The sequence below is a fragment of the Oenanthe melanoleuca genome, chromosome 9 (assembly GCF_029582105.1).
Source record: "Oenanthe melanoleuca isolate GR-GAL-2019-014 chromosome 9, OMel1.0, whole genome shotgun sequence".
Classification (NCBI taxonomy): Eukaryota; Metazoa; Chordata; class Aves; order Passeriformes; family Muscicapidae; genus Oenanthe; species Oenanthe melanoleuca.
This window is the reverse complement of record NC_079343.1, coordinates 20786216-20809351: the sequence shown is the minus strand read 5'-3', so window position 1 is coordinate 20809351 and position 23136 is coordinate 20786216. Positions and strand designations below refer to the sequence as shown.

General features: G+C 56.9%; 3 protein-coding genes and 1 long non-coding RNA gene across 9 annotated transcripts; 2 read left to right on the top strand and 2 right to left on the bottom strand.

The window, feature by feature from the left end:
* Positions 1-203: 203 nt before the first annotated feature.
* On the top strand, positions 204-11057 carry ABCF3 (ATP binding cassette subfamily F member 3). The gene is made up of 21 exons (XM_056498573.1): positions 204-480; positions 677-824; positions 897-976; positions 1281-1336; positions 3020-3117; positions 3232-3354; positions 3620-3886; positions 4092-4172; positions 4721-4780; positions 5083-5139; positions 5346-5368; positions 5954-6009; positions 6145-6345; positions 6500-6576; positions 6800-6844; positions 7136-7268; positions 7855-7943; positions 8145-8236; positions 8797-8929; positions 9289-9376; positions 10186-11057. The coding sequence occupies exons 1-21, from the start codon at positions 408-410 to the stop codon at positions 10342-10344; spliced, it is 2139 nt and encodes a 712-aa protein (XP_056354548.1). The 5' UTR covers positions 204-407; the 3' UTR covers positions 10345-11057.
* Positions 11058-11723: 666 nt separating this feature from the next.
* On the bottom strand, positions 11724-12955 carry LOC130256710 (uncharacterized). The gene is made up of 2 exons (XR_008841172.1): positions 12866-12955; positions 11724-12765 (listed from the first exon to the last, which is right to left on the bottom strand). It is a non-coding gene; the product is annotated as an uncharacterized LOC130256710 (long non-coding RNA).
* Positions 12956-12966: 11 nt separating this feature from the next.
* Positions 12967-17414, top strand: LOC130256708 (PHD finger protein 13-like). Of its 2 annotated transcripts, XM_056498574.1 has the most exons (5): positions 12967-13468; positions 15036-15128; positions 15433-16045; positions 16325-16360; positions 16470-17414. In XM_056498574.1, the coding sequence occupies exons 1-5, from the start codon at positions 13049-13051 to the stop codon at positions 16694-16696; spliced, it is 1389 nt and encodes a 462-aa protein (XP_056354549.1). In that variant the 5' UTR covers positions 12967-13048; the 3' UTR covers positions 16697-17414. The 2 variants fall into 2 exon arrangements, with proteins under 2 accessions (XP_056354549.1, XP_056354550.1); XM_056498575.1 differs by lacking the exon at positions 16325-16360.
* Positions 17415-17585: 171 nt separating this feature from the next.
* Positions 17586-20463, bottom strand: LOC130256974 (uncharacterized). Of its 5 annotated transcripts, none has more exons than XM_056499156.1 (2): positions 20250-20463; positions 17586-19448 (listed from the first exon to the last, which is right to left on the bottom strand). In XM_056499156.1, the coding sequence occupies exon 2, from the start codon at positions 19422-19424 to the stop codon at positions 18300-18302; it is 1125 nt and encodes a 374-aa protein (XP_056355131.1). In that variant the 5' UTR covers positions 19425-19448; positions 20250-20463; the 3' UTR covers positions 17586-18299. The 5 variants fall into 5 exon arrangements, with proteins under 5 accessions (XP_056355131.1, XP_056355130.1, XP_056355129.1 ...); XM_056499155.1 differs by lacking the exon at positions 20250-20463 and adding an exon at positions 19880-19978; XM_056499154.1 differs by lacking the exon at positions 20250-20463 and adding an exon at positions 19578-19873.
* Positions 20464-23136: the final 2673 nt, after the last annotated feature.

The following is a 23136-nucleotide window of genomic DNA, read 5'->3' as shown; positions in this document are numbered from 1 at the left end:
GGTGGCAGGGGCCAAGGTGAGTGCTGTGCGGGACCTGGCCCTTGGCTCAGCCCCTCTGCCTTCAGTCTGTGAGCCTGTGCGGGTGTCCAAGTGGTCATTCCCCATCGGTGGATGAAAAACTGCGAACCCAAACCCCAAAGAGGGAAGAAAAAAATTCCAAGGCGACACAACAAGCAGGGGCTGAGCGGGTTTTGGGCTCGTCCCGATCGCTCCCGGTGCCGCTGTCTCGGCACGTGGCGCGGGAGCCCCACTCCTGGCCCCATAACGCGCAGGCGCAGTCGGGCCCGGACTACATCTCCCGGCCGCCCCCGCGCCATGGCGGCCTCCCGCCCCCTTCCCGGCAGCGCCCGGCGTCCTTTCCGGCTCCGAGCGGCGGCGGCAGCTCCGCGGGGCGGGCCGGCCCCGCCATGGCGTCCTGCGCCGACATCATCCGCTCCGAGTTCCCCGACTTGGACGGCGAGCTCTTCGCTTACGTGACGGGTGAGCGGCTTCCGCCTGCCAGCTGTGGCTCGGCCTTCCGCGGCGCCGCATGTCGCGATACCTCCCCGCTGTGGCGACAGGCGGCAGCGCCCGAATCGCGACAGGCGGCCGGGGACGGGTGGGGTAGGGGGACCGGGAGGGTGCCACCTGTCGCGACAGCAGCGGGATGTGCAGCGCCAGCGCCGTGTGCCCGCAGGGATCCTGCACGGCAGCGGGGCGGACTTCGAGTCGGTGGACGAGCTGGAGGAGGCGGTGGGCGAGCTGCTGCGGGAGGTGTCGCAGGACACCAAGGACGACGGCGCCATCAGGGAGATCTGCCAGCGGCTCTTCAACACCCTGCAGCTGTAAGGGCACCCGCGTCCCCCCGCACCCCCTCACCCCACTCATGCACCTCACCCTCCTCCTCCTCCCCGCAGGGACGAGGGCCAAGCGCAGCGCTGCAGCCAGGTGCTGCTGGATGCCCCCATCCAGCTCTCCCAGATGGCCGATGGATATGGTGAGTGATGCCCGCGGCTCATGTCCCCCCGTCAGGGTGCTGGAGCTCGGAAGGGTTCGGGGCGTTGGGTGTGCTCACCTGACCTTGGCGAGGGGAGCCTCAGGCTCTCCCTCACAGGCACACATCTGCTCTCGTACTGCTGCTGAGCTGTGCTCAGCAGTGCCCACGGGGTAAGCTGGGTGGGGGTGCAGGGATGCCCTTTGCTCCGCTCATCCTGTCGGGAGAGATATCAGTCATTATCTGGGCATGGGTTAAGTGCCTGCCTCACGTCCTCACCAACCCCAGCCCCACCGTCTCCTTGCAGGTGACACCAGCGCGGATCTGCTGCCGGGGCTGCTGCTGAAGAGAGGCCAGACCTCGGTAGGTGAGGGCTGCTCCCTTCCTTGTGGGAGCAGCTGACACGTGGGGCTGCAGGTGCCCTGCCCTGCTCCAGTCCAGGTTGCCCTTGGAGAGCAGCCATGGCAGCCCATCCTAGTTCAGAGTAGAGTGGCAGGGGGTACTGCTTCTCCTTGTCAGGCTTTCTGTCATTTGGGAAATTCTTGACCTTGGTCTGGTGAGAGGCTCCACACGAGTTAGCAACTTATTAATCTGACGAGATCTATTTTGTTGTAATTTCTTAGTGAACTCTGACTTTTGAGAGGATCTTTGGCTCCTACAGCAAGGCCTTTGATTGAGAAAATAAGATGTCCCTGGATGACATCTTGAATATTCAATGAGGAGTAAAGCCCTGGGTGATGGGTGATCCCCTGGGAGGGATGTTACAGTGGGAAGTTAGTGGAGAGCTGCTGCAGGGATAGTGTAAGCCCAGCTCTGGAGCCAGCTGTAGGTTGTTGTGGTTTGGGAAATAAGATTAAGAGCAGAGGAGTTTGGAACTCGTTCCACTCCATGACCTGAGGAAATCGGAACATCTGTATTGATGGAATGTGTAGCTGCTCAGGAACAGCCTGGCTTGCTGTCTCTGTTGAATGTGCCAAAGTCTGAGCATGGGTGAGGGCAGTTGTAAATCCACAAAGCAAGGGTGGCAGTGTCTTTGCCAGGCTAGTCCCTCACAGAGCTCCCTTTCCATGGGTTAATGTGCTGAGGATGAGAACCCTTCACTCGGAGGCTGAGACCTAACATGATTCCCACATGTCTGAACGGGAGTCTTAAGCAAAAACTGGCAGCTCTGGCTGGTTTTGGCACCAGAGTTGTTGTGGCTGGATTCACTTTCCAGCTCTTGTGTCTGCAGCTCAAAAAAGGATCTTCAGCAAAATTGGAGACGATTCAGAGAAAGCCTCGGGACACCTGTCAAGCCTTGGAGGACATGTCTTACTAGGAGATTCAGAAAGCTGGGTATAGTTTACAGAGTGACTCTGTAGGTGTGGGGTCACAGCTCTAGTAACAAGACACTCTTCAGTCTGGCATGCAGGTCTGTAACGTGCTCCAGTGCCTGCAGAGTTGCCTAGGAATACCTAGGAGTGTTCTTGGTCAGCCACAAATATTTGACTCTATGCAGGAATAAGCTGGAGTGGGCTGAAAGTCTGGCCAAGACCAGAAGCCAGGTTAAAACACTTGGCGCCTTCTTGCCTTCAGGGTTAATTAAATGCTTTTTGTCTCTGATCTACTGCTCAAGAGGAGTTTGTTCCAAACTGGCTAACGTTTAACGTGTTGGGAAGGGAAACACCTCATGGTCCACTTCAAGGCTGGGTGCAGAGTATACCAGAAGAGGCACTGGGAGGGCAGGTTGCTGCTGTTGAAGTGACTTGGTTGATCCAGGTCCCTGGAGCTACAGAAACTGATTGTTTGATAGGGTCAGCCAAAACCTTGTGCCTTGCTGAGGCAAAACTTGTGTATAAGCTATTGATTTAGGACTTCATTCCTGAGGTAGCTTCCTGGCCTGATTAGCCTCCTCAAAATATGCTTGAATCTGTCCCAGTTTCCCTGTCATTCCTTCCGTTTCTTCCAGGCTTGAGAGGTTGATTGATCTTTTTTCTCCCAGAGCTGGGCTTTTGGGGATTTTGTTGAAGGTGCTCTCTCTTGTTCAAACTCCGTTCTGTGTCCCAGATGGTGAATGCCAAGAAACTGGAGAAGGCGGAAGCCAGGCTGAAAGCCAAGCAGGACAAGAGGCTGGAGCGGGATTCCCTGAAGTCATCCGGCCCCGTGTGAGTGTGCAGGGCACTGTGAACATCCCCATCCCGCTCTGCTGCGCATGGCTGGGATCTGGCGGTGCCAGAGCTTTCCTGTTGAGCCCCCTCTCTGTGTCTGTGTGTCTGCAGAGTCCTTGAGGAGGCATCTGCCAGCCAAGCTTCCAGCAAGAAGGAGACTCGCATGGAGTCATCAGGCAAGAACAAGTCGTATGATGTGCACATCGAGAACTTCGATGTGTCCTTCGGTGAGCGGTGAGTGCGCTGGGGACGTGGGACAGACCCTGGCTGGGATTTTGGACCATGGGGGATTGAGACTGGATTAGAGAGCAGTTTGGAAATTACAGAGGATGTGGCAAAGATCAGGAAGCAAGGTGGGCATTGACCCTGTTGGCTTTGGGCAGGAGAAACCTGTGATTTTTGCTTGGCTACAGCACAGCCTGAAATACATCAGGGGTAGGTGGTTATCCCCTCTTCATGGGACAGTCTGACCAGGGACCTGCCTGTTCCCTTGCTTCAGTGTCCTGCTGACGGGAGCAGACCTGAACCTGGCTTTTGGCCGGCGCTATGGGCTGGTGGGCAGGAACGGGCTGGGGAAGACCACGCTGCTGAAGATGATCGCCAGCCAGAGCCTGCGCATCCCCTCACACATCAGCATCCTGCACGTGGAGCAGGAGGTGGCAGGGGATGACACACCAGCACTGCAGAGCGTGCTGGAGTGTGACACCACTCGTGAGAGCCTGCTGCAGGAGGAGAGGGACCTGACAGCCAAGATCAGTGCTGGCAGGTGAGGTGATCCCCTGGATTTCCAGCCCTTGCGTGGCCTCTTGACCACGAGGTCTCATTCTGAGGTTTCTCCCTTCCAAAAAAAGGCTCTGGCAGGGGTGGGCTCTATCTTGCCTTACATTAGTCCTACCTGGGGAGATCAGCCTCCCCCAGCACTCAGACTCTGACTTGGTGAGTCCCACACACTTCTCCTTTTTCTGCCCTAGGGGAGAAGGGACAGAAGGTGCCAGACTATCAGAGATCTATGCTAAGCTGGAGGAGATTGAGGCAGACAAGGCCCCAGCAAGGTGAGACAGGCCTGTGGGCATTACTGTGTGTTGGCATGGCCAGGGCTGAGCAGTGGTTTGGGGTATGGAAGGGTGATGCTGCAGCCCTGGGATCCAGCATGCAGGGATGGGGTTTTCCCTGCTGTTCTTCTTGTCTCTTCTTTGTCACAGCTCTGCTGGTTTAGGAATAGTTGAGCTTTCTGCTGAGGCTGGAGGGACATTTTTGCCCCAAATGGCTTGTATTGTTGCTGCTACTGCTCTCTGACCTCCCTAGGTTCCTGGTGCTTAGGGAGCATTTTTGGGATGGTAGTGGTGGTGTGACTCTCTTCCTGGTCAAAGAGATGAAGACTCCTTGCAAATCTCCTGGGACTTCATGTGGATGCTGTGCCCTGCTGGGCTGCATTTTCCAGCCAAGTGCTTCTCTTGTGTGTGCAGGGAATTTTTCCTACACCAGAATGGCTTTAAAATATGTAGCAGAGTTCCCTTGGTGGTTGTGGGTCTGAGACCTCAGACTGTGCTCTGCAGTTGGATGCTGTAGCTGAATTCCAGTTCTCTCCCTTTTTCCTCAGGGCATCTGTCATTCTTGCTGGGCTGGGCTTTAATGCAAAGATGCAACAACAGACAACCAAGTAAGTTTCCAAACTTTGAGGCAGTGATGGGGCTGGGGAGATGTTCCAATTGAGCCCCTAGGCACTGCTGTGGTTGTAAGGAAGAGCAGAAGGGTCTGTTCTTGCCCATCCAATGTGGTCTCCTGCCACCTTCCTGCTGGACCGCAGATCTTGTGCTGTGCCTGAAATATCTGCGGGGACAAGTTGCCTCTGGATGACAGCAGAGCCAAAAGAGCCATGGGGGAGCAGGGATCCTGCAGACAGGCAAACACAGAGTGGCTCTGTGTTGAACAGTAACTCCTCTCTGCATCTTCTCTCCTCAGAGAGTTTTCTGGAGGCTGGAGAATGAGACTAGCCTTAGCCAGAGCCCTGTTTGCCAGGTTGGTGTCCAGGCCTTCATGCTATGGGGTTAAGGCTCCTCATTGTCTGTGCTACAAGGTGCAGGGGTGCTGCCTGGGGGTCCTCTCAACCCAGGCTCTTGGGGTGGGGGCTGCTGGAGGCACTGCAGCTCTGTGTGTGTGATGAGACACTCTGCACTGACCCTGTGCTCCTTCTGCTTCTGATACCCATGTCTTGTTTTCCTCAGGCCAGATCTCCTTCTGCTGGATGGTAAGTTGATACTGTGAGTCCCCCTCTGACACTGCTGTGCCTGCCTGTGCCCTTCCTGGGGTTGGGAACATGCCATGGCCATTATCTGCCTGCTTAAAATAGCCCTGTGTGATGGGCTAGCCTGGCAGTGCCGTTGGCAGCAGTGGCACAGGGAAATCTGCCTGGGCACCAGCTCTCACTGTGCTCAGCAGAGATTTGCCCTGTGCTCCAACCAAGTGTTCTGCATGTCATCCTGCCCCAAGTTCTGTTCCCTCTCCCTTCCCAGTCCATGGAATGCAGCCTGGCTGCCAGTCTGTGGTGGGGGAAGTCCCTTCACTGCAGAGCATGCCCAGGTTGGGTAGGGAATTTGGGTGAGATGCTGCTGTGAGGCACCAGAGTCTGGGTATCGATGTGGAGTGGGGGGAGCATCCCTGCCTGAGCCTCAGTCCCCTGCACACACTGCATCACACCCCTGAGCTGGGCAGAGAAGGTCTCCATGCAGGCTCTTTTCTCCCCAGTGCAGATCACTAGGCTTTCCTATGGGAAAAAATATAATCCAGCTGTCCCCATCCCTGCTGACCTCAGTGCCTTTTCCCCTTCCCTCAGAGCCAACGAACATGCTGGATGTGAGGGCAATTTTGTGGCTGGAGAGCTACCTACAGGTAGGGGGGTGGCAGAAGGCCTTGATACAAAGAGCAGGTGAGGGAGGGAGATGTCCTCGCCTCCCTGGCTGGTGGGACCAGCTCCTGTGCTCTGGCTTGATGGTGCTCAGGCCTCCCTCTTGCTGTCTCCTCCAGACCTGGCAGTCTACTATCCTCGTGGTGTCCCACGACAGGAACTTCCTGAACGCTGTGGCCACGGACATCATCCACCTGCACTCACAGCGGCTGGACATGTACCGTGGGGACTTTGAGAACTTCATCAAGACCAAGGAGGAGCGCCTGAAGAACCAGCAGCGAGAGTATGAAGCCCAGCAGCAGTACCGCGAGCACATCCAGGTACTGGGAGGAGCCAGTGGAGTTGGGGCATTCTTCTCCCAGCCTTGTCCCTTTCTCTCTGCCTTAGTGATTGTGTTGCTGTAGGTTTGGCAGTGGAGCAGGGTAGCTGGTGCTGAAGGGGGCTTGGGGCTCTCTGATCTTTTCTCTCTCGCAGGTTTTCATTGACCGCTTTCGCTACAACGCCAACCGGGCGTCCCAAGTCCAGAGCAAGATCAAGCTGTTGGAGAAGCTGTGAGTGCCTGTTCTGCTCCTCTCTGGAGGTGGGAAAGGGGCAATGCTCATGGGAAGAAATGGAGGTTCCCAGGGTACCTGGCAGATACACTTGTGGTTTTGGGTGCCTGTCTTTGTTCCAGAGGTTTTGGTTAGGGTGTGTCACAGACTCTACCTGGGCTTCTGGTGTGGGAGCAGACCCACAGTGCAGAGCACCTTGGTTATATGTTTCCTCTTCTTGCAGGCCAGTGCTGAAACCTGTGGACAAGGAATCTGAGGTGATCATCAGGTAAGTGTTCCCTGAGCCATTGTTTGGAGGGCACCTGGCTCCATTTCTGACATGAATTTACTCAGGGTCCTGTCCCAGCTGGGACAACCACCCTTTCGTGTGGGCCAGTTTTACTCTGACAGGGAGATCAGGCTGGGTTCCCTCTTGGGGCCAAGGCTGCAGGTCTTTGTTGTCTTCTCATGACTGTCCTTCCCTGAGGCCCAGCGTGGTAGGGAGCCCTCCCAGGTTGGTCTGGGCATTTGGGAGTCTCTGAAGTTCCTGGCCATCTCTCACCTCTTCCTGCCTTCTCAGGTTTCCCGATGGCTTTGAGAAGTTCTCCCCCCCAATCCTGCAGCTGGATGAAGTAGACTTCTATTATGAGCCAAGTCACTACATCTTTCATTCCCTCTCTGTCTCTGCCGACCTGGAGTCTCGCATCTGTGTGGTATGTGGGATTGTAGAGTAATGGAGGCTGCGAGAGACCTTGGGAGGACCCTGCTCAAAAGAGGGATAGCTTTGATTATAGGTCAGGTTGCTCAGGTCCTTGTCCAGTTGAATTCTGGATCTTTCCAGGGAGGACTATTTCTTCCATTCTGCTGGGTCCCATCACAGCATTTGATCGTCCTCATTTTGAGGAACATGGGAACATTTTTCCTAGTACCATTTAGAATTTGTGATTTCATCCTTTCACTAGATACCTCTGAGAAGAGACTAGTTCCATATCTGGCTCCTGTTAGATGACTGCAGCATGTAGTGGGGGCCCTGCTACATTGCATGGGGCAGCAGACACTGCTTGCAGATGAGGCCGGGTAATTCTTAGGCTTGAGGGTTGGGGAGGGAACATCTGGCACTGCTGCCAGTGCTGCTTGTCAGTGATAGAAATGCAGCTTCCTGGTAGCTGAAGTCACCATTTATGCTCTGTCCTGCTCGCCCTCATCATCTACAAGAGCTGAAATTCCCTGATCACTGCACTCCTCTCCGAAGTGCCTTCATGGATTTCACATTCTCCAATGCTGCTGCTGCTTCTCTAGGTTGGGGAAAACGGAGCTGGCAAATCAACCATGCTAAAGATCTTAATGGGGGAGCTGGCACCAGTCAGAGGGATCAGACATGCTCACAGGTACCTGTTTGGGAGGGCTGGGGGACTGGGAGGAATGGTGCAGCTGGGGAGCTCCTGGGCTGTGCTTTAGAGAAGTGGCTGCTTGAGCGACTGGGATGGGTCCAGCACACCCCCACATGTGCCTCCTTATGGCACTGCAGCTATGAAAGCTGTGGTTGTAAGGTCTGGTAACAGCTCCTGATCCCTCTTCTTATTCTGCAGAAACTTAAAGATTGGTTATTTCAGCCAGCACCATGTGGATCAACTAGACTTGAATATCAGTGCTGTTGAGTTACTGGCAAGAAAGTTCCCAGGTGAGTTTTTGTTGATCCCAGAGGTCTCCTTTGCTGTGTGTGGAGGAGCATTGATTTGTCTGTCGTCCTGGGCATAAGGCTCTGTCCCATCAGTGCTTAAGGGTCACTGCCAGCACTGGGATAACTCCCCTCATCCAGCCAAGTTCAGGTCATCAGCCATGAGAAGCAGGGTAGCTGGTAGTCAGCAGGTCTCAGACTGGTGCCAAGTTTTGGGGGCAGATGAGCTGCTTTCCTCCTCATAGGATGAGCACTGGATCCCCCTTTCCCAGTTGCCAAAACCTCTGGTTCCCTTCTCCACGGGTGATAGGGATGGGTGTCTGGTTTTCCTTCTGACACAGTGGCAGGGACCTGGGAGAAGCATCACTTGGTGTCAGTCACCAGCCCTGCAGCCCCATCCTGATTGTGTCAGTCAGGTTTTCCCTGCAAAACCCCTGCATGGGAGGAGATTGCCTGGAAGTGCTGCTGAACTCCCGTTTGCTGGTGTGGCAGAGGCTGCCCAGCTATGGCCCTGTGTCACACCAGGTGTGCCATAGCTGTGTTGTGACATGATGTTCCTGCAGGGAAGACGGAGGAGGAGTACCGGCACCAGCTGGGGAGGTACGGCGTGTCCGGAGAGCTGGCCGTGCGTCCCGTGGCCAGCCTGTCCGGGGGTCAGAAGAGTCGAGTGGCCTTTGCCCAGATGACTATGCCCTGGTAATGTTCTCCCAAATGCTGTTAATTTTTGCATGGCTTCATCCCTAGAGCTTGCTTCATTGGAAGGAAGGCAGGAATCCAGGGATTTGCTGTTACCCCACAAAAGCCTTGTCCTTGGGGGTTTTTATGGACAGGGAGGTGTCACCCTGGGGAGACTGTGTGGAAGGAGGCAGGTGGGAGGAGGCAGCCCACTGCTTTGGGCTCACAGGGATAAGAGGTGTCCCTGGGACTGGACAGTGCCAATCCTGGGGCCAGGCACATGTCAGTGGCTGTGGCTCTGAGCAGCTAAAGCAGCAATCAGGGTGCAGACCCAGCCTGAGCCTGTTCCAGTGCATCCTCAGAGCTGTCTTCTCTTCCAGTCCAAACTTCTACATCCTGGATGAGCCAACAAATCACCTGGACATGGAGACCATTGAGGCACTGGCAAAGGCACTGAATAAGTTCCGGGTAAGGTTCTCCCAGTAACATCTATTCTTTTCTAACACTTCCTGAAGCTTCCAGCTCAAGTTACTCAGTATCTCAGCCAGAGGTGGATGGTGAAATACCAGCAGTGACTTCAAGTCTAGGACAGAATTTGGGAAGTGAGTCACATTTCTGCCTTAGCCATCCATCCTGGTGGTTTGTTTACTTCATGGCTTTGGCTAGGAGTGGCTGAGAGAGGCAGTTGCAGCCCAGAGAGCACCTTATCCCTTTCTCACTTACATTCTGACTTCTCATGTGCTGTGTGCAGCTCCCAGCCCTGCCTTGGGGCTGCTCAGATCTTCTGTAGGCATGTTTTTTGCCTGATCTCCAAAGACTCAACCTCCAAATTCCCAGTGTGATCAACCTGGATCTCACTGGTTGTTGCTCAGGTTGGGGCAGTTTTCCTGTGACAGAAAAGCTTAGCTGAGGCTGCTCAGGGCCCTACCCAGACACAATTTCACTGTTACTGACTTTATGTGGATTCTCCATCCTTGAAGTTGTTGGAGACCTGGAGAGCCAGTAACAAGCCTTGCATTTGCCTTCTGAGAGTGGGGACTAAATATGTTACTACTACACATGGCTCCTCCATAGGTGATGCATCTGTCACCCTGAAGGAAGGAAAGGCTGGGATGAGCTCCCTGTCAGTAAAATACTGTTAAGTTTTCTGTGGAGCAGATGGAAACCTGAAGCGCTGGGCACACGCTAGCCAGGGGCACAAGATCTCCATGCCACCAGTCCTGGGCTCTGGGTTGTGTTCCACTAAGTTCCCAATTTTCCTCCTTGTGTATTGGCAGGGTGGCATAATCCTGGTGTCCCATGATGAACGCTTCATCCGCCTGGTGTGCCACGAGCTGTGGGTGTGTGAGAACGCCACCGTGACACGCATCGAGGGTGGCTTTGACCAGTACAGAGACATCCTGAAGGAGCAGTTCCGCAAGGAGGGTTTCCTATAAGGGAGGTGGGAGCCGGACTGTGCCAGGGGCTGTAGGGCAAAGCTCAGCCACCTCGGCTTCCATCCCAACTGTGCCTGGCAGAGCGCCAAGGGCGCTGCTGCCCACACGGACTGTCAGCCATGCCATCAAACTGCACCTGAGCTGCTCTCCCCTCCCGGGGCCGGTGGAAGGACAGCACGGGAGCAGGAGCCTGGTGGGATGGCCAGGGGCACGCCAGGGGCTCTGCCACTGGCCAGGGCTGTGCCTGGAGCTGCTGCTGTGCCGAGAGGAGGGAAGGCAGAGCATCCTCACCCTCGGTTTAACTCCATGCTCTGCAGGGCAGAAGAGCTGTTCTCCATGTCTCTTCGCTTCACCCTCTGCCTTTTTCTCTCTTTGTTTTTTTTTGTTTAACTGCCTGAGCACTAGTCTGGCTCCATCACGTGCCACTGTCCTCCCTGCTGCCTTGGAGGGAAACAGAGGCGTTTGCTGCTAAAAGTGACCCCCGCCTCTTCCCCAGCCCCCCGATGCTGGGGCTTGCTTACGTCTGTAGTGCCGAGGGAGCCAGAGCCTGGTTCTGCTGGGCATGCTCCCTGCTCCCCTCCCTGTGCTGCTGCCTGCCTTGCCTTCAAACCGGCCCTGGGGTGGGCTGCTCTGGGGTGGGCTGCCCAGAATCCCTCCCTGCCCACCCACACACAGGTTGTGGTGTAAATAAACCCAGGACGCAGTGGGTGCAATGCTCTCCTTTCCTTCAGGGGCCGTGGGGTTTGATTTTGGAGGGGAAGGGGGGGTTGTCCTGCTGTTGCCCCAAGCACAAGGCTGGTAAGGGGGATATGCTTTCCAGATGATTCTCTCTGAATTAAATGGCAGCTGTGTGATGCAGGTGAGGCTGAGACCTCCTGGATGGAGCGTGCCAGTGTCCCACTGGGCAGTGGGAGGCCACAGGCCACCTTTGGGGGCATGGAGCTGGTGTGAGGCTGGGGTTGGCTGTCAGCTCTGGAGGGTACCGGATCCGGTAGTGGTTTTGGGGGAAAATGGCTGAGGGTGGGCAAGAGGAAGGGGGCAGAGCTTTAAACTACATCGAGCAGGAATGAGAATGTATTTCTGGGTGTCAGAGAAACCAGGAAGCACCAACACCTTAGAAAGCAACAGGATAATATCCATAAATCATCTCAAAGGAATTATTAGGCAGGGCTCCTCCCAAGTGGCAAAAAGGCCCCCAGCTGAAGTGTCTCCACACCAAAGCATGCAGGTAACAAGCAAGAGGAGTTGAAAACCGTGGTTCAATTAAAAAACTATAACATAATTGCTATCAAAGAAACAGATGCATCACACAACTGGAACATTGCAATGGAGGGCTACAATTCAGAAGAGAGAATGGGAAAGAGAGGCAGCAGTGTTGGGACTCTCTAAGGAAGGGACAGATAGTAAAGAGCTGCGTCTGAGTAACAGCCATGAAGAGGCTGAAAGCCTGTGGGTAAAAATCGAGGACATTTCCAGAAAAAGCCTGTGTTTGGTGTCTACTACAGGCTGCCTGGTCGGGCGGGTCTGCTGATACAGCTTCAGCTATGCTGGCAAATTCAGTGTATCTTCAAATCCTGTATCCCAGTTGTTTATGAAGATTTGAAGAGCATTGGCCTTAAAATTGAGCTCTGCAGAGCCCCACTAGTGACCAGTCACCAGTCTGATGTCACCCCATTCACTATAACCCGACCCATGAGCCTGTTGCTCACCCATCGCATAATGTATTTATCCATCCATGTGCTGGACATTCTGTCCAGAAGAATCCTGGGAGAGACAGAATAGAAAGCTTTACTAAACTACAAATTTTTTATCAAAGCTTCCCTAGATCAACTACTTGAGTTACCTTGTCCTTAAAGGAATTTAAGTTTCTCAAGCAGAACTTTCCCCTCAGGAACTTGTGCTGCCTGTGACTGATGCCTTCATTGTCCTTCAGATATTTTTTCCATAACTCTCAGAATAATCTTCTCCGTAATTTTACCAGGCAATGAAATGTGACTGACGGGCCTATAGTGCCCAGGATCATCCCTCGCCCTTTCAGAAAACTGGGAAAATGTTTGCCAATTTCCAGTCAAGTAGGATCTCTCCAGATTCCCATGGCAGTTCAAAAATCATTGAGAGAGGTCTCATGATGACATCCACCAGCTCTTTTGAATAGTCTTGGATGAATTCCATAAGGCCCCATACACCATCCCTATAAAGGGATTCAGCTGGAACAGCAGATCCTGCACAAGTTTGAGATTGACTGAGTTTATTATTCTCAGAGCTATGGTCCTCCAGCTCAGAGACCCCTAGAGCCCATCACTGGTGTTGAAAGCTGGAGTGAAGAAGGCATTAAAAATCTTTGCCTTGTCTATGTACCTGCTTGTGGGGTGCCCGTCTTCATCCAGTAATAAGTAAATGTGAATTCTGGGGTGGCTTTTGCTGTTGACATATTTTAAAAAAAGAGGGAGTGACTTTTTACTCAGCCGGATAGGGATGAGAAAAGAGGGGAGAGCTTTAAAGTGAAAGAGGGGACACTTACATTGGATATTCGGATGAAATTCTTCCCTGGAAGTGCGGAGAGGCAGCGGCACAGGTTGGCCGGAGCAGCAGTGGATGCCCCAGCCCTGGAGCTGTTCCCGGCCGGCTCGGACGGAGCAGCCCGGCGGGGCGGGGCGCGCGGGGACCGTTCGGACGCGGAGTTCCCCCCGAGCCCCAACATTCCATGAGCCGCGACCCCGCGCGGGCGGTGGGCGGTGCCCCGGCGTTGCCGTTGGCGGCGGCGGCGGGTCCGGGCGGGTCCAGCCCGGCTGCGCTCCCCTGTTCGGTACCGGGAGGGGCGGACGCTCACCGGCACCCCCCCGCACCGGGACGGCCCGGGCGAGGCCCCGCCTTCCCCGCCTTCCCCGCCACCAGGTGGTCCCGCCCCTGCGGCCGGGGCGGCGCTCGAGCCTCGCTCCCACCGGCGGCGGGCACCGCACCGCACCGCACCGGGACTGCTACCGGCACCGGGACTGCTACCGGCACAGCCACCGGCACCGGCATGAGCGCCGGCGGGCAGCCGGCGGAGCCCTGTCCCCGCGGCGGGCCGTGCTCGGCGGGGAGCAGCCCCGTGCCCAGCCCCGCGTCCCCGGCGCCCGAGGAGGTGAGCGGGGCGGCGGGGAGCGGATCGTGCTGGGGGGCGGTGGCGTGCTGGGCATCGGGGGTGCGGGGCCGCCGCGGGGAGCGGGGGTGCCCTGGGGGGCAGGGGGGGTCGTGTGTGTGTGTGCGCGGAGGGGGTGGGCTCGTGTGGCCGTGTGTGTGCGGGGGGGTCCCCCTGTGTGTGTGCGGGGGGGAGTCCGTTCTGTGTATGTGCGTGCTGGGGGGGTCCCCTGTGTGCGTGTGTGAAAGGGGGAGGGGGTCCCCTGTGTGTTTGAGTGCTCGGGCGGCTCCTCTCCTCTCTCTGTGGCCGTGTGTGTACGGGGGGGTTCACTCTGTGTGTGTGTAGGGAGGGGGGTGCCCTCTGTGTGGCTCCGTGTGTGTACAGGAGGGCCCTCGGTGTGGCTGTACGGGGGGGTCCCCTCTGTGCTGCCGTGTGTGTGCGGGGGGGTTCGTGGGTCCGTCGGTGTCTGTGTGTGCGGGGGGGTTCGTGGGTCCCTCCGTGTGTGTCTGTGTGCGGAGGGGGCCGTGTGTGGCGGAGGGCCTCGTGAGGGAACGCTCTGTGCGGAGGGTGCTGGTGCTGGAGGGGGGAGCTCGGCTGGGAGGGCCGGGGGGGCTCGCTGCGTGTGTGAGTGTCTGTGTGTGCGGGGGGAGCGGCTCCGTGTGTGCCCGCGGGGCCCGTGGGGGAGAGGAGCCCTCGGGGGCGGCTGTGGGCACGGGCGGGGGATGCTGCCCCGGGGGAGGCGGCGGCGGCGCTCGGGGTCCCCGTGAGGGGCCCGGGGCGGCCGGGCGGGCTGGGGGCTGCGGGGGCGCCGGGGTGCGCGTGTGCGGGAGGGGGAGCGGGGGTGCTGCGCGCTGTCCGGGGGGAGCGGGGGTCCCGTGCCGGCGCGGTTGCCGCGGGCGCGGGGGTGTCGGTTTTGGGGGCGGGGTCCCCCCGGGCCGGTCGGCCGGGGCAGGACCGGCAGCGCGGCGCCATCTTGGGAGCCATCAGGTGCCCGGCGCGGGGACGGGCGGCGCGGGGGGCCGGCCCCGACACCCCCTCCCGTCCCCGGCCCCGCCGCGGGGGCAGCGCTGCGGCCCAGCCCCGGCTTCCCTCGATCGGCCGCGGGCTGCGGGACTGCCCCGGGTGCTGCCGGCGGCGCCCGGCTCTCCCACCGCTCCCCCCGCGGCACCGAGCCCCGAGCGCTGTCCCGGCAGCGCCCCCCACCCCGGAGTCACCGCTCGCGGGCGGACATCCCGGCACCGGGCCCCCGAGCCCCTGATCCAGACTCCGCCGGCGCTGCCGGGCTCTGGGTGTCCCGGCATGTCGTCACGGTGTCGTCGCGTGTGTCCGGCCCTCCCTCCCCCCCCGCCCAGCCCCGCCGCCACCCCGCCCGGATCTGGGTTTAAAGGGAAGGGCTGCATTTGCCTCGGCAGATGATGAAGAGTTAGGGGAAGGATGGATGTTTGGGTGACCTTGATATTCTGTGCTTGTAAAACTGCCGGGTGGTCCAGGGCTGCCGCCAGAGCCGGCTGTGATATCGGCTTGGTTGGGATATCCCGGGAGTTTAATCCACTCGTGGTGTTTGTTGCAGCCGCTTCAGAAACGGCGGAGAACTGTGGAGGATTTCAACCAGTTCTGCACCTTCGTTCTGGCCTATGCAGGCTACATCCCATACCCTGAAGAGGTAAGTGGGCTTGCACAGTGTTCCTCTACAAAGACACTGGTTCTCCTGGTCTCCCTGCTATGTGCAGACTCAGCCCCTAATCTTAAAGAGTCATGCATTGGTTTGGGTGGGAAGGGACTTTAGGGATCGTCTAGTTCCCCTACCATGGGCAAGGGTGCCACCTACTAGATCAGGCTGCTCAAGGCCCATCCAGTCTGGCGTTGAAGTTTGGGTAGACACTGCTGGAGAGCCATTCTGTCCTTACCCCAAATATCTGTGCTCTGGTTTCCCATGCTAATCCTTCATCTTCCCCTCTTGCCACTAGTATGTGCCCTGGACCCACGGAGGCAGCATGAGCCCCCAGAACAGCACAGGGAGCACTCAGGACAGCGACAGCTCGACCTCATCTCACTCCTCCGATGGCCACATCCCAATGGACAGTAGGAAGAGCAGAAATGCTGTGGCCAGGGGGGCTGTGGGCAGTGGCTTGCTAATGAACAGCCCTGCCTTTTCCACCGCCTTCTACAACGTGCGGCCCCAGCAAATCAAACGGAAGAAACCACCAGCAAAGAAACGCATTTTGGAGCAGGAGGTGAAGAAGAGGGTGCCGCTGAGTGCTTGGAAGGACTTTGGGGCAGAGCAGGATGGGGTGAAGCAGCTGGCTGCACTGGCAGGACAGCTGTCTCCTGTGAAAGAGGAGCTATTGGAACCTTCCCTCAACCCGCCTGGGGAACCCCAGCCCAACTCGGTCCTGGAGGAGCCGATGATGGAGGAGAAGGACTTGATGTACGGAGCACAGGGAACTGAGAAGCCAGCAGATGATCCTCAGCTTAAGGAGCACGACCCCTTCGCTGGAGAGAGGAAAAGCCCTAGTCCCTGTAATACCTTGGACCAAAGCACAGGGGAAGATACAAGCAGAGACACCTCCCAGCTCAGTGGTAAGTGTCTGGGGGACTGCAGAGGGCCCTGTTTTTCTGCAGCCAGTGCCAAATATTTTCCCTCCCTCAGCTGGCCACAGGGAGGGCCTGTCGATAGCCCAAGCTGCTCCCAGCAAGAGGAATACTTTTGGGACCTAGAGGGCAAGGAGCTGACCTGCCCTTTGGTAGCTCTGTTCTGCAGAGCAAGTGGTACAGACCTGAAATAGGCCTGAAGTGGAGTGTAGGGCTGCCTTACTTACCTGATTTTGTTTTTTTTCCCCCCTTTTGCAACTTTAACAGTTGAATTCGCAGAAGTTCCCAACGCCAAAGCAGAAGGTGAGTGGGGGTCTGTCCCATTTAACACCAGTAGAACTGGCTGGTCTGGCCATAACCTGACCTGCAGCTGCTAAGGTGGTGTCTGACCAGTGTCTCTCTCCCCGAGCAGATGATGATGCCTGGGATCTGATCACCTGTTTCTGCATGAAGCCCTTCGCAGGGAGGCCCATGATTGAATGTAACGAATGCGCTACCTGGATCCACCTCTCTTGTGCCAAGATCCGCAAATCCAACGTGCCTGACATTTTCATCTGCCAGCGGTGCCGGGATGCCAAGCAGGAGATTCGCCGCTCGAACCGAGCTCGGACAGTGCCCCGGAAGCGCCTCGTTGACTGATGCTCCTGCAGAGCAGGAAGGCTGGGGGCCCCTTTTTACCCTGAAGACTTAGACAATCAATGCACTGGCAGGGGAGGGGCTGGGACACGGCCAGACTGTCCCCCTCACACCTCTGGCCCCTGAAAGCTGCCCTGCTGTCCTCCCTGAGGATCATACTGGCATAGAGCTTGGTTATCCCAGAAGTGTGGGGAGGATAGGAGGATGGTCCAGATATTCATCCCTGTGGGTGGTGTGTTAGTGTTTGTGATCTCCTGGGGCCCCACATGCACTAACTGTTGGATCCCATCTCCTCCTCACAGCCCCTCCAAAGAGCCCTGCCCATGTGCCTTCTGCACTTTCCCTGGGGGATGCAGGCCCCACTCCTGTCCTGGTGACACTCAGCTCAGCCCCCACCTGCCAGTCCCCATGACTATGATTCTTAACTGGGTTCTTTCCTACTTGCACATCTGGTTACTGTGGGACCACAGCTGGGGGCAGGATGTGGGACAGGCCCCTGTCACACAGCAGCCCCTAGGCTCGTCCCTGTGCCTCTCTCCTCCTGTGGAAAGCCTGGGCCCCAAAAGTGCTTTATGTTTTTATAGTTAATTTGTATTATAGTTAATTTGTATTATAGTTACTTTGTATTATAGTTAATTTGTATTATAGCGAATTCTGGTCCTTGCCCTGTGGAGTGTGACTGGAGTCTTATGTATATAATAAATACTTTTGCCATAACAGTGGTGGCTTTGGCGTAGGTCAATGGCCTTGGTTCTTATGTGCTTCGGGGACCCAAGTGCTCCCATGCTTCCCTTCTGCTGTGGCTGGGAGGGGACCTGCTGTAGGGACACCTCTAAGCCCTGCTACTCCCCCAGGTAAATCCCAAGCTGCAAAAACAACAGGACACAAGCAGACCAGTGCATCTATATTTAATTCGGCAATGACCACCTCTCCACACTGCTGCAGTTTACAGGGATGCTCCATGGGTATGTCCTCAGGAGGTGCATGGTCTGGGCGACAACCTCTTCAAGTGGGAATCATGTTCCAGAGCCTGCAGGTGTCTCAGGGGGAATGTCATGGGTTATTCTGCAGAGGCAGCAGGTCCGATGGCTTAGGGAGGAAGGATGTCCATGTGCCCTTGCTCTGATGCTTAAGGCACATCACTGTTTGGCTCAAAAGAAGAGTTTTGCTCTTGGGCTCTGACAAACCTTCCTTGTCTCTGTCTCCACTCTGGAGTGCAATAAGAAATTAGTCCCGACAGCAACTGAGGTACCAAGGGTTCCAGTTTTGTCCACAAAATAAGCCTCTAATTCAAACACAGAGATATCATTGGCTTCATTTGCAGGTGTGTCAGCTTCCATCTGGCATGCTGTTGGGACAAGTGGGGGATGCAGTGAGGGTGACAGGACAAGAAGGCTCTGGGGGCTGAGTGCTGACCTGGCTGGGGCAGCAAGAAGGCACTGTTTGTGGGGACCCTAACCAAACTGGGTCCTGCTGGTACAACTTTTCAGTTCCAAGGCTGTGAACAGTTTAAGAACAGCAACTAACTTGTGTAACTTCTATACTAGGGACAAAGCTGGAGTTATGCAGCCAAGCAAGTATCCAGTCGAGGTAGAGAGGCAGTGGTCTATTCCTCATTGGCACAGACAGAGCTGCCTGCCTTCTGCTCCAGGTGGGGAATCACGGCCTCCGTGTAAAACTTCTCCAGCTTGGGCACTGTCTTCCCCCAAAACTCCCCGTCAAACTCCACAGGGACCACAGCCGTCTCCTTGTTGGTGTGCACCACGAAGTCGGCCCGCTGGAAGCCAGTGGTTCCCAGCTGGCACTGGACCTGGGTGAAGTAGGGATGATTCTTCTTCAGGGCGTACGAATCCCCATTCACCTCCAGGCAGAAGTCCTTGTCCTTGCAGGCCTCACGCACCGTCCTGTTCCTGTGCTTGTAGGGACACTTCACCTCCAGCAGCCCCAGGTCCTTCCCTGTGGCTGGATCCTTGATGATCCCATCCGGGCTGGCAGCAAGCCACTGCTTCTCCGGGTGAATGAAAAGGCCACAATCCTCCACCTGAACTGGCTTGCCCCCCTTCTGTGATTTCTGCTTGTAGGCCTCCACAGCCACCTTCTCATTGCGGATGCCCCAGGACATGGCCGGGGTCTGCACCTTGGAGCCAGAGCCCACCACCTCTTTTAGGTAGGATTTGGGCACCTCGTCTGTCTTGCTGTTGGCAAACTTGCTGTTGGCAATTTTGGGGGCCACGGAGGCAGTGATGCGGTTCTCCCGCAACTCGTACCACTTGGGGTTTTCCCGCTGGCCCCGGGTCTCCTTCTCCACCCTTGGGATGTCCTGGCTCTTCACAGGGGGCAGGAACCGGTCGCAGGATTTGCTCAGGTCAGCCCCAGGCTGCTTCTTCTGTGAACACACGTCAGTTCTGGCAGGACCAGCAGCTCCCTTGGCATCGGGCACCTTTTGGGTTGTAGAACTCCTGGCGGGTGCTCTGCTCTTGTCCCCAGCATCTCCTCGGGCTCCGCGGGATGCTGTGGATCTCGGCTGAGCTGGCTCTGCTTTTGTCCCCCGCCCCTGAGAGGGGGTGGTAGCCTTGGCAGCCGAAGTGCCTCGGGACTGGCTCCCTGCAGCAGCAGCCTTGGCTCGGGTGGCTGAAGTGGAAGGTGGGGGCGCCGCGGGCGCAGTTTTGGAGGCGGTTGCAGCCGGTCGGGGGGATGATGTGCCAGCAGACTCCTTCCTAGGTCTTCCCATTGCTACAAGTCAGACGATCTTACACTGTGGACATGGAATAAAGTTTAATGCTGATCTTCACAACACCTCCCCTTTCTTGGCCCTCCCGCGCCCGCTCCAGGGCACACTGTCTCCCTGCCAGAACTGCTACTCCCACACCTTCCCCGGGCTCACGTGGAATGGCGGCTGGCCCAGCTGGGGCGCTTATTCTCACCCTCCTTCCCCGCAGCCCAGCCCGGGGGCACAGCGGTCCCGGAGCCGCCGCGGACCCCGCAGCCACCTCCGCCGGGACGCGCCGGCGCTGCCCGCAGGAGCCGCTTCTGCCCGGGACCCGGCGCGTTCCCCGCGGGCCCATCCGCTCGGCCGGCGGGGGCGCGGGACAGGCGGGAGCCCCCAGCACCTCCCCGGGGATCCCCCGCGCGCTCCGGAACCGGGACCGCATGCGGAGCCGCCCCGCGCGGTGCCGCCGCTCTCACCGCTCCGCCGCCTCCGCCGCCGCTCCGGAAGCGCCGCCCGCCTTCCCCGCGTCCCGCCCTCCCCGTGCCGCAGGGCGGAGGGACGCGCGGCGCTGCGCGCAGCCCCCGGTCTCCGCTAGAGGGAAGCAGCCGCTCGGCCATGGGCAGCGCGGCATCTGCCCGGGCATGCCCGCCCCGCTCCGGCCCCGCATCCCTCTGCCTCCCCCAGCATCACGCCGCCTCCGGGACCCCCGAACATTTTACGCCGGGTTGGGGACAAACCCCGCAGCCCCGCCCGTGTGCAGGGCTCCGAGCCCAATCCGAGCTCCCATCCCCGCCCGTGGGCAGAGGGCTGAGCCTCTTGAGCTCCACCGTGAAGGGACAGGCTGACCTGATGGGACCCCGCCGAGCCCCGACGGTCCAAGCTGATCTGATCTGATCCACGTCCCACCGCGAGCGGCCTTTCAGGAGAAGCGCAGGGAACCGTGTGAGCTGCGGGACCCGCGCCCTGCGCTGCCGTGTGAGGAGGGTCCCGGCACAGGGACGGCTCAGCACTGGCACAGCCCCACCCCGAGCCTCGCAGGGGCGGCACCTCACGGCAGTTTCGGGTTCCTCAAACCCGGGCGGTTTCGTTTTTCCCAGAGAGCCCGGCGGGGAGGCAGCTGCGAGCTCCCCCAGGGCTGGGAGCCCCTGTTATTGTCGCCTGCCCAAAGCAAATGCAGCAGCCACCCTGTGTGGCCTGGGTCTGTGTCAGAGCCAGTCCCACAGGGGCCTCCAGCCCCCTCCATCTACTTCTCCCAGCATCCTGGGAAGATTTCAGTTGGGCAGGCTGAAATGCTGGCAGCATTCCCAGCCCCTCTCCCCAAGGATCCCAGATGTCTCCACCAGCCATCTCTATCTCTGCTGATGTGTTGTTTCATTACCTCCCTTTGTAACTCCCTACAGCTGGGCAGACTAATATTACACAGGTTTAGTGTACAAAGTGTGCCTCATTTTGGCCAGAAACACCACTGGCACCTTCCTCCTCCATGGCTCCCCATCCTCAGGATTTGGTTTATTAAGGAGCAGCTAAACAGAATGTCCCTTCTCCTCTCCCTGCAGGCAAGCCCTCTGCCTGTGCAATCTTCAGCGGGGTCTGAGGAGCTGCAGCTGCATTGAGCACAGTTGTTGCCAGCCTGGGTTTTGGGCTATTTCCCAAAATAACTAAACTCACGCTAAATTCACAGGGCTTGTCGGTGACTCAAGACCTGAGAGCATCTGTAAAACCTCTGTGGTCTCTGTCCCCTCCAGCAAGCCCTGTCAATGGGTGATAATTCAGCTCTAGGAACAGGTGATTTGGGGGTAAATACCCAGATCCTGATTGATTCCTTGAGTTGTGCTGCAGCTGCTGGTGAGGTGTTACTGAGGTGTGAATGGAGCCATTGGGCTGAGCTGGACCTCTGTTTGCAGAGTTTAAACACATCTTTGCTCAGCACTTTGCTGAAAAGCAGTGCCAAGCTCTCCCGGTCTATCTGTGTCTGTGATGAACTGCTGTAGGGAAGCTGCGACAGAGCAGAGCAGGGACACAAACACCTGATGCCTGATGCTGCTGGGAGCAGATTGGGATGGAGCCCTGCTGTGTCTCCTGCTGAAGGCTGCCAGCATGCCGGGGGAGGCTCAGCCGCGTCCCCAGCGCTGCTCACGCCGCTCTTACTCACCTGCTGCCACAGCAGGGCCCGCGTCTGACGCTGTGGGCTGGCCAAGCTCCATCACCCAGCTGGTGGCACTGAACCAGTGCTCACATTTGGATGCTTTTCTTTGCCTCAGCTTGGCCCAGAAATGATATCTCAGAGAAAAATCAAAGCTTGTGGGATTTTTTTCTGGGGCTGGAGCGGCTGTGGCGCTTGCTGTGATGATGGGAGCAGGAGTCCTGTGCACGTCGCAGGTTGTGTGTGTAATACATAATATAATGTAATTCGTGTAAAGTTGTAAATTAATGTAAAATAAGCAATGTCTGTATGAGTAAAGTAATAAAAAACTTAAAAACCAAAAGCTGCAAAAGGAGGAACAGGGATTGCTTAATCACAACACTGTAACTGCCAACAAAAGCTAAAGAGCTAGGATTAGCAAGACAATAGACCTAGCCGCGGTGGAGATGTCTCTGTCCAGAGAGCACCCAAAAGATAAGAGCCCGATAAACACCCACAATTAAGGTAATCAGAGCCATCAAGAAAAATACGTCTGAATGCCGGTTTCCAGTAAACCAAAATCTGCAAGTTACATCTGAATTCCATCTTCCTTCCTGTAAACCTGAACTTGCCTTCATCAGAATTCATCATCTCCCAGGATATGGTTTTGTCCAGTTCAACGCAGGGAAAGAAAACTACATGAATATGCTGAACGACAAGAGAAGACAAAGATCTCCGCTCCGGGCAAGGAAAAACTGTATAAAAACTGGACTAACCAAAGCTGCTGTGTGAACATTTGGGGATTCGGAGCGATAGAGTTCGAATCATTGTGTGTTCACCCAATGCCGACCCCGGGCTCGGCATTGTCCTTTTTGATTGTGGCAATCGAGGACCGTGTTTCGGTCGCAAAATAAATATCGCTCATTTTAATCATATTTAATTCGGCTTGATCTCGGTTTTATCTATAACATGTGGATGTGTTGTGATGTGTGCAGGGCCTCCAGCAGCTCCCAGAGCTGGTGGCTGTCACAGGGGGATAACTCATGGATTCCCATCCTTCTCCTGTGGTCCTAAAGGAGAAGGAAGGGGAGCAGCTGCACACTTCAGGTCTCCTCTCTGCACTGGGAGGGGAAGTGATAAGCCATGGGGCATCTCACATGGGGGAGGGAATGGCTCAGAGTGCTCTAGCAAGGGCCCTAGGGATGCACAGAGTGCCTCTTGGCCAGATAATTGTTGACTAAAGCTCTGAGTGAGGGGTCAGGAAGGAGGAGTGTGTATCGCACGGAGGGTGTCTTCCACCAAGATTTCCCTCCTTGCTCCTGCTGTCACCTGTGAAACCCGTGTCAAGGAGCTGAAGCTGTGGTGGCATATGGGTCAGCTGAGAGGTGAGATCTAAAAATACCTGCTGGGGACTGGGGACTGCTCCCCTTGTGGTGCTGCTGGATTTTTCTGCCCCAGTTTGTGCCTGGAGTGGCTCCAGGTTCGGTGTGGCTGTGGTGGGTTCTGCGGTGCAGGAGGTGGGGGGGACTCCTCTCTGTGTGCTCTATAAAAAGAGCAGCAGCAGCACAGTCCTATCTATAGCACAGGGAGCTGCCTGGGAAAGGCAGGGCT

Bases quoted from the DNA above. Each gene is read 5' to 3' on its own strand.
- ABCF3 (XM_056498573.1), top strand. From the start codon at position 408: ATGGCGTCCTGCGCCGACATCATCCGCTCCGAGTTCCCCGACTTGGAC. The intron at 825-896 runs GTAAGGGCACCC...TCCTCCCCGCAG, and splicing joins CTCTTCAACACCCTGCAGCT to GGACGAGGGCCAAGCGCAGC. The intron at 7,944-8,144 runs GTACCTGTTTGG...CTTATTCTGCAG, and splicing joins GGGATCAGACATGCTCACAG to AAACTTAAAGATTGGTTATT.
- LOC130256708 (XM_056498574.1), top strand. From the start codon at position 13,049: ATGAGCCGCGACCCCGCGCGGGCGGTGGGCGGTGCCCCGGCGTTGCCG. The intron at 13,469-15,035 runs GTGAGCGGGGCG...TGTTTGTTGCAG, and splicing joins CGTCCCCGGCGCCCGAGGAG to CCGCTTCAGAAACGGCGGAG. The intron at 16,046-16,324 runs GTAAGTGTCTGG...CAACTTTAACAG, and splicing joins AGACACCTCCCAGCTCAGTG to TTGAATTCGCAGAAGTTCCC.
- LOC130256974 (XM_056499156.1), bottom strand. From the start codon at position 19,424: ATGGGAAGACCTAGGAAGGAGTCTGCTGGCACATCATCCCCCCGACCG.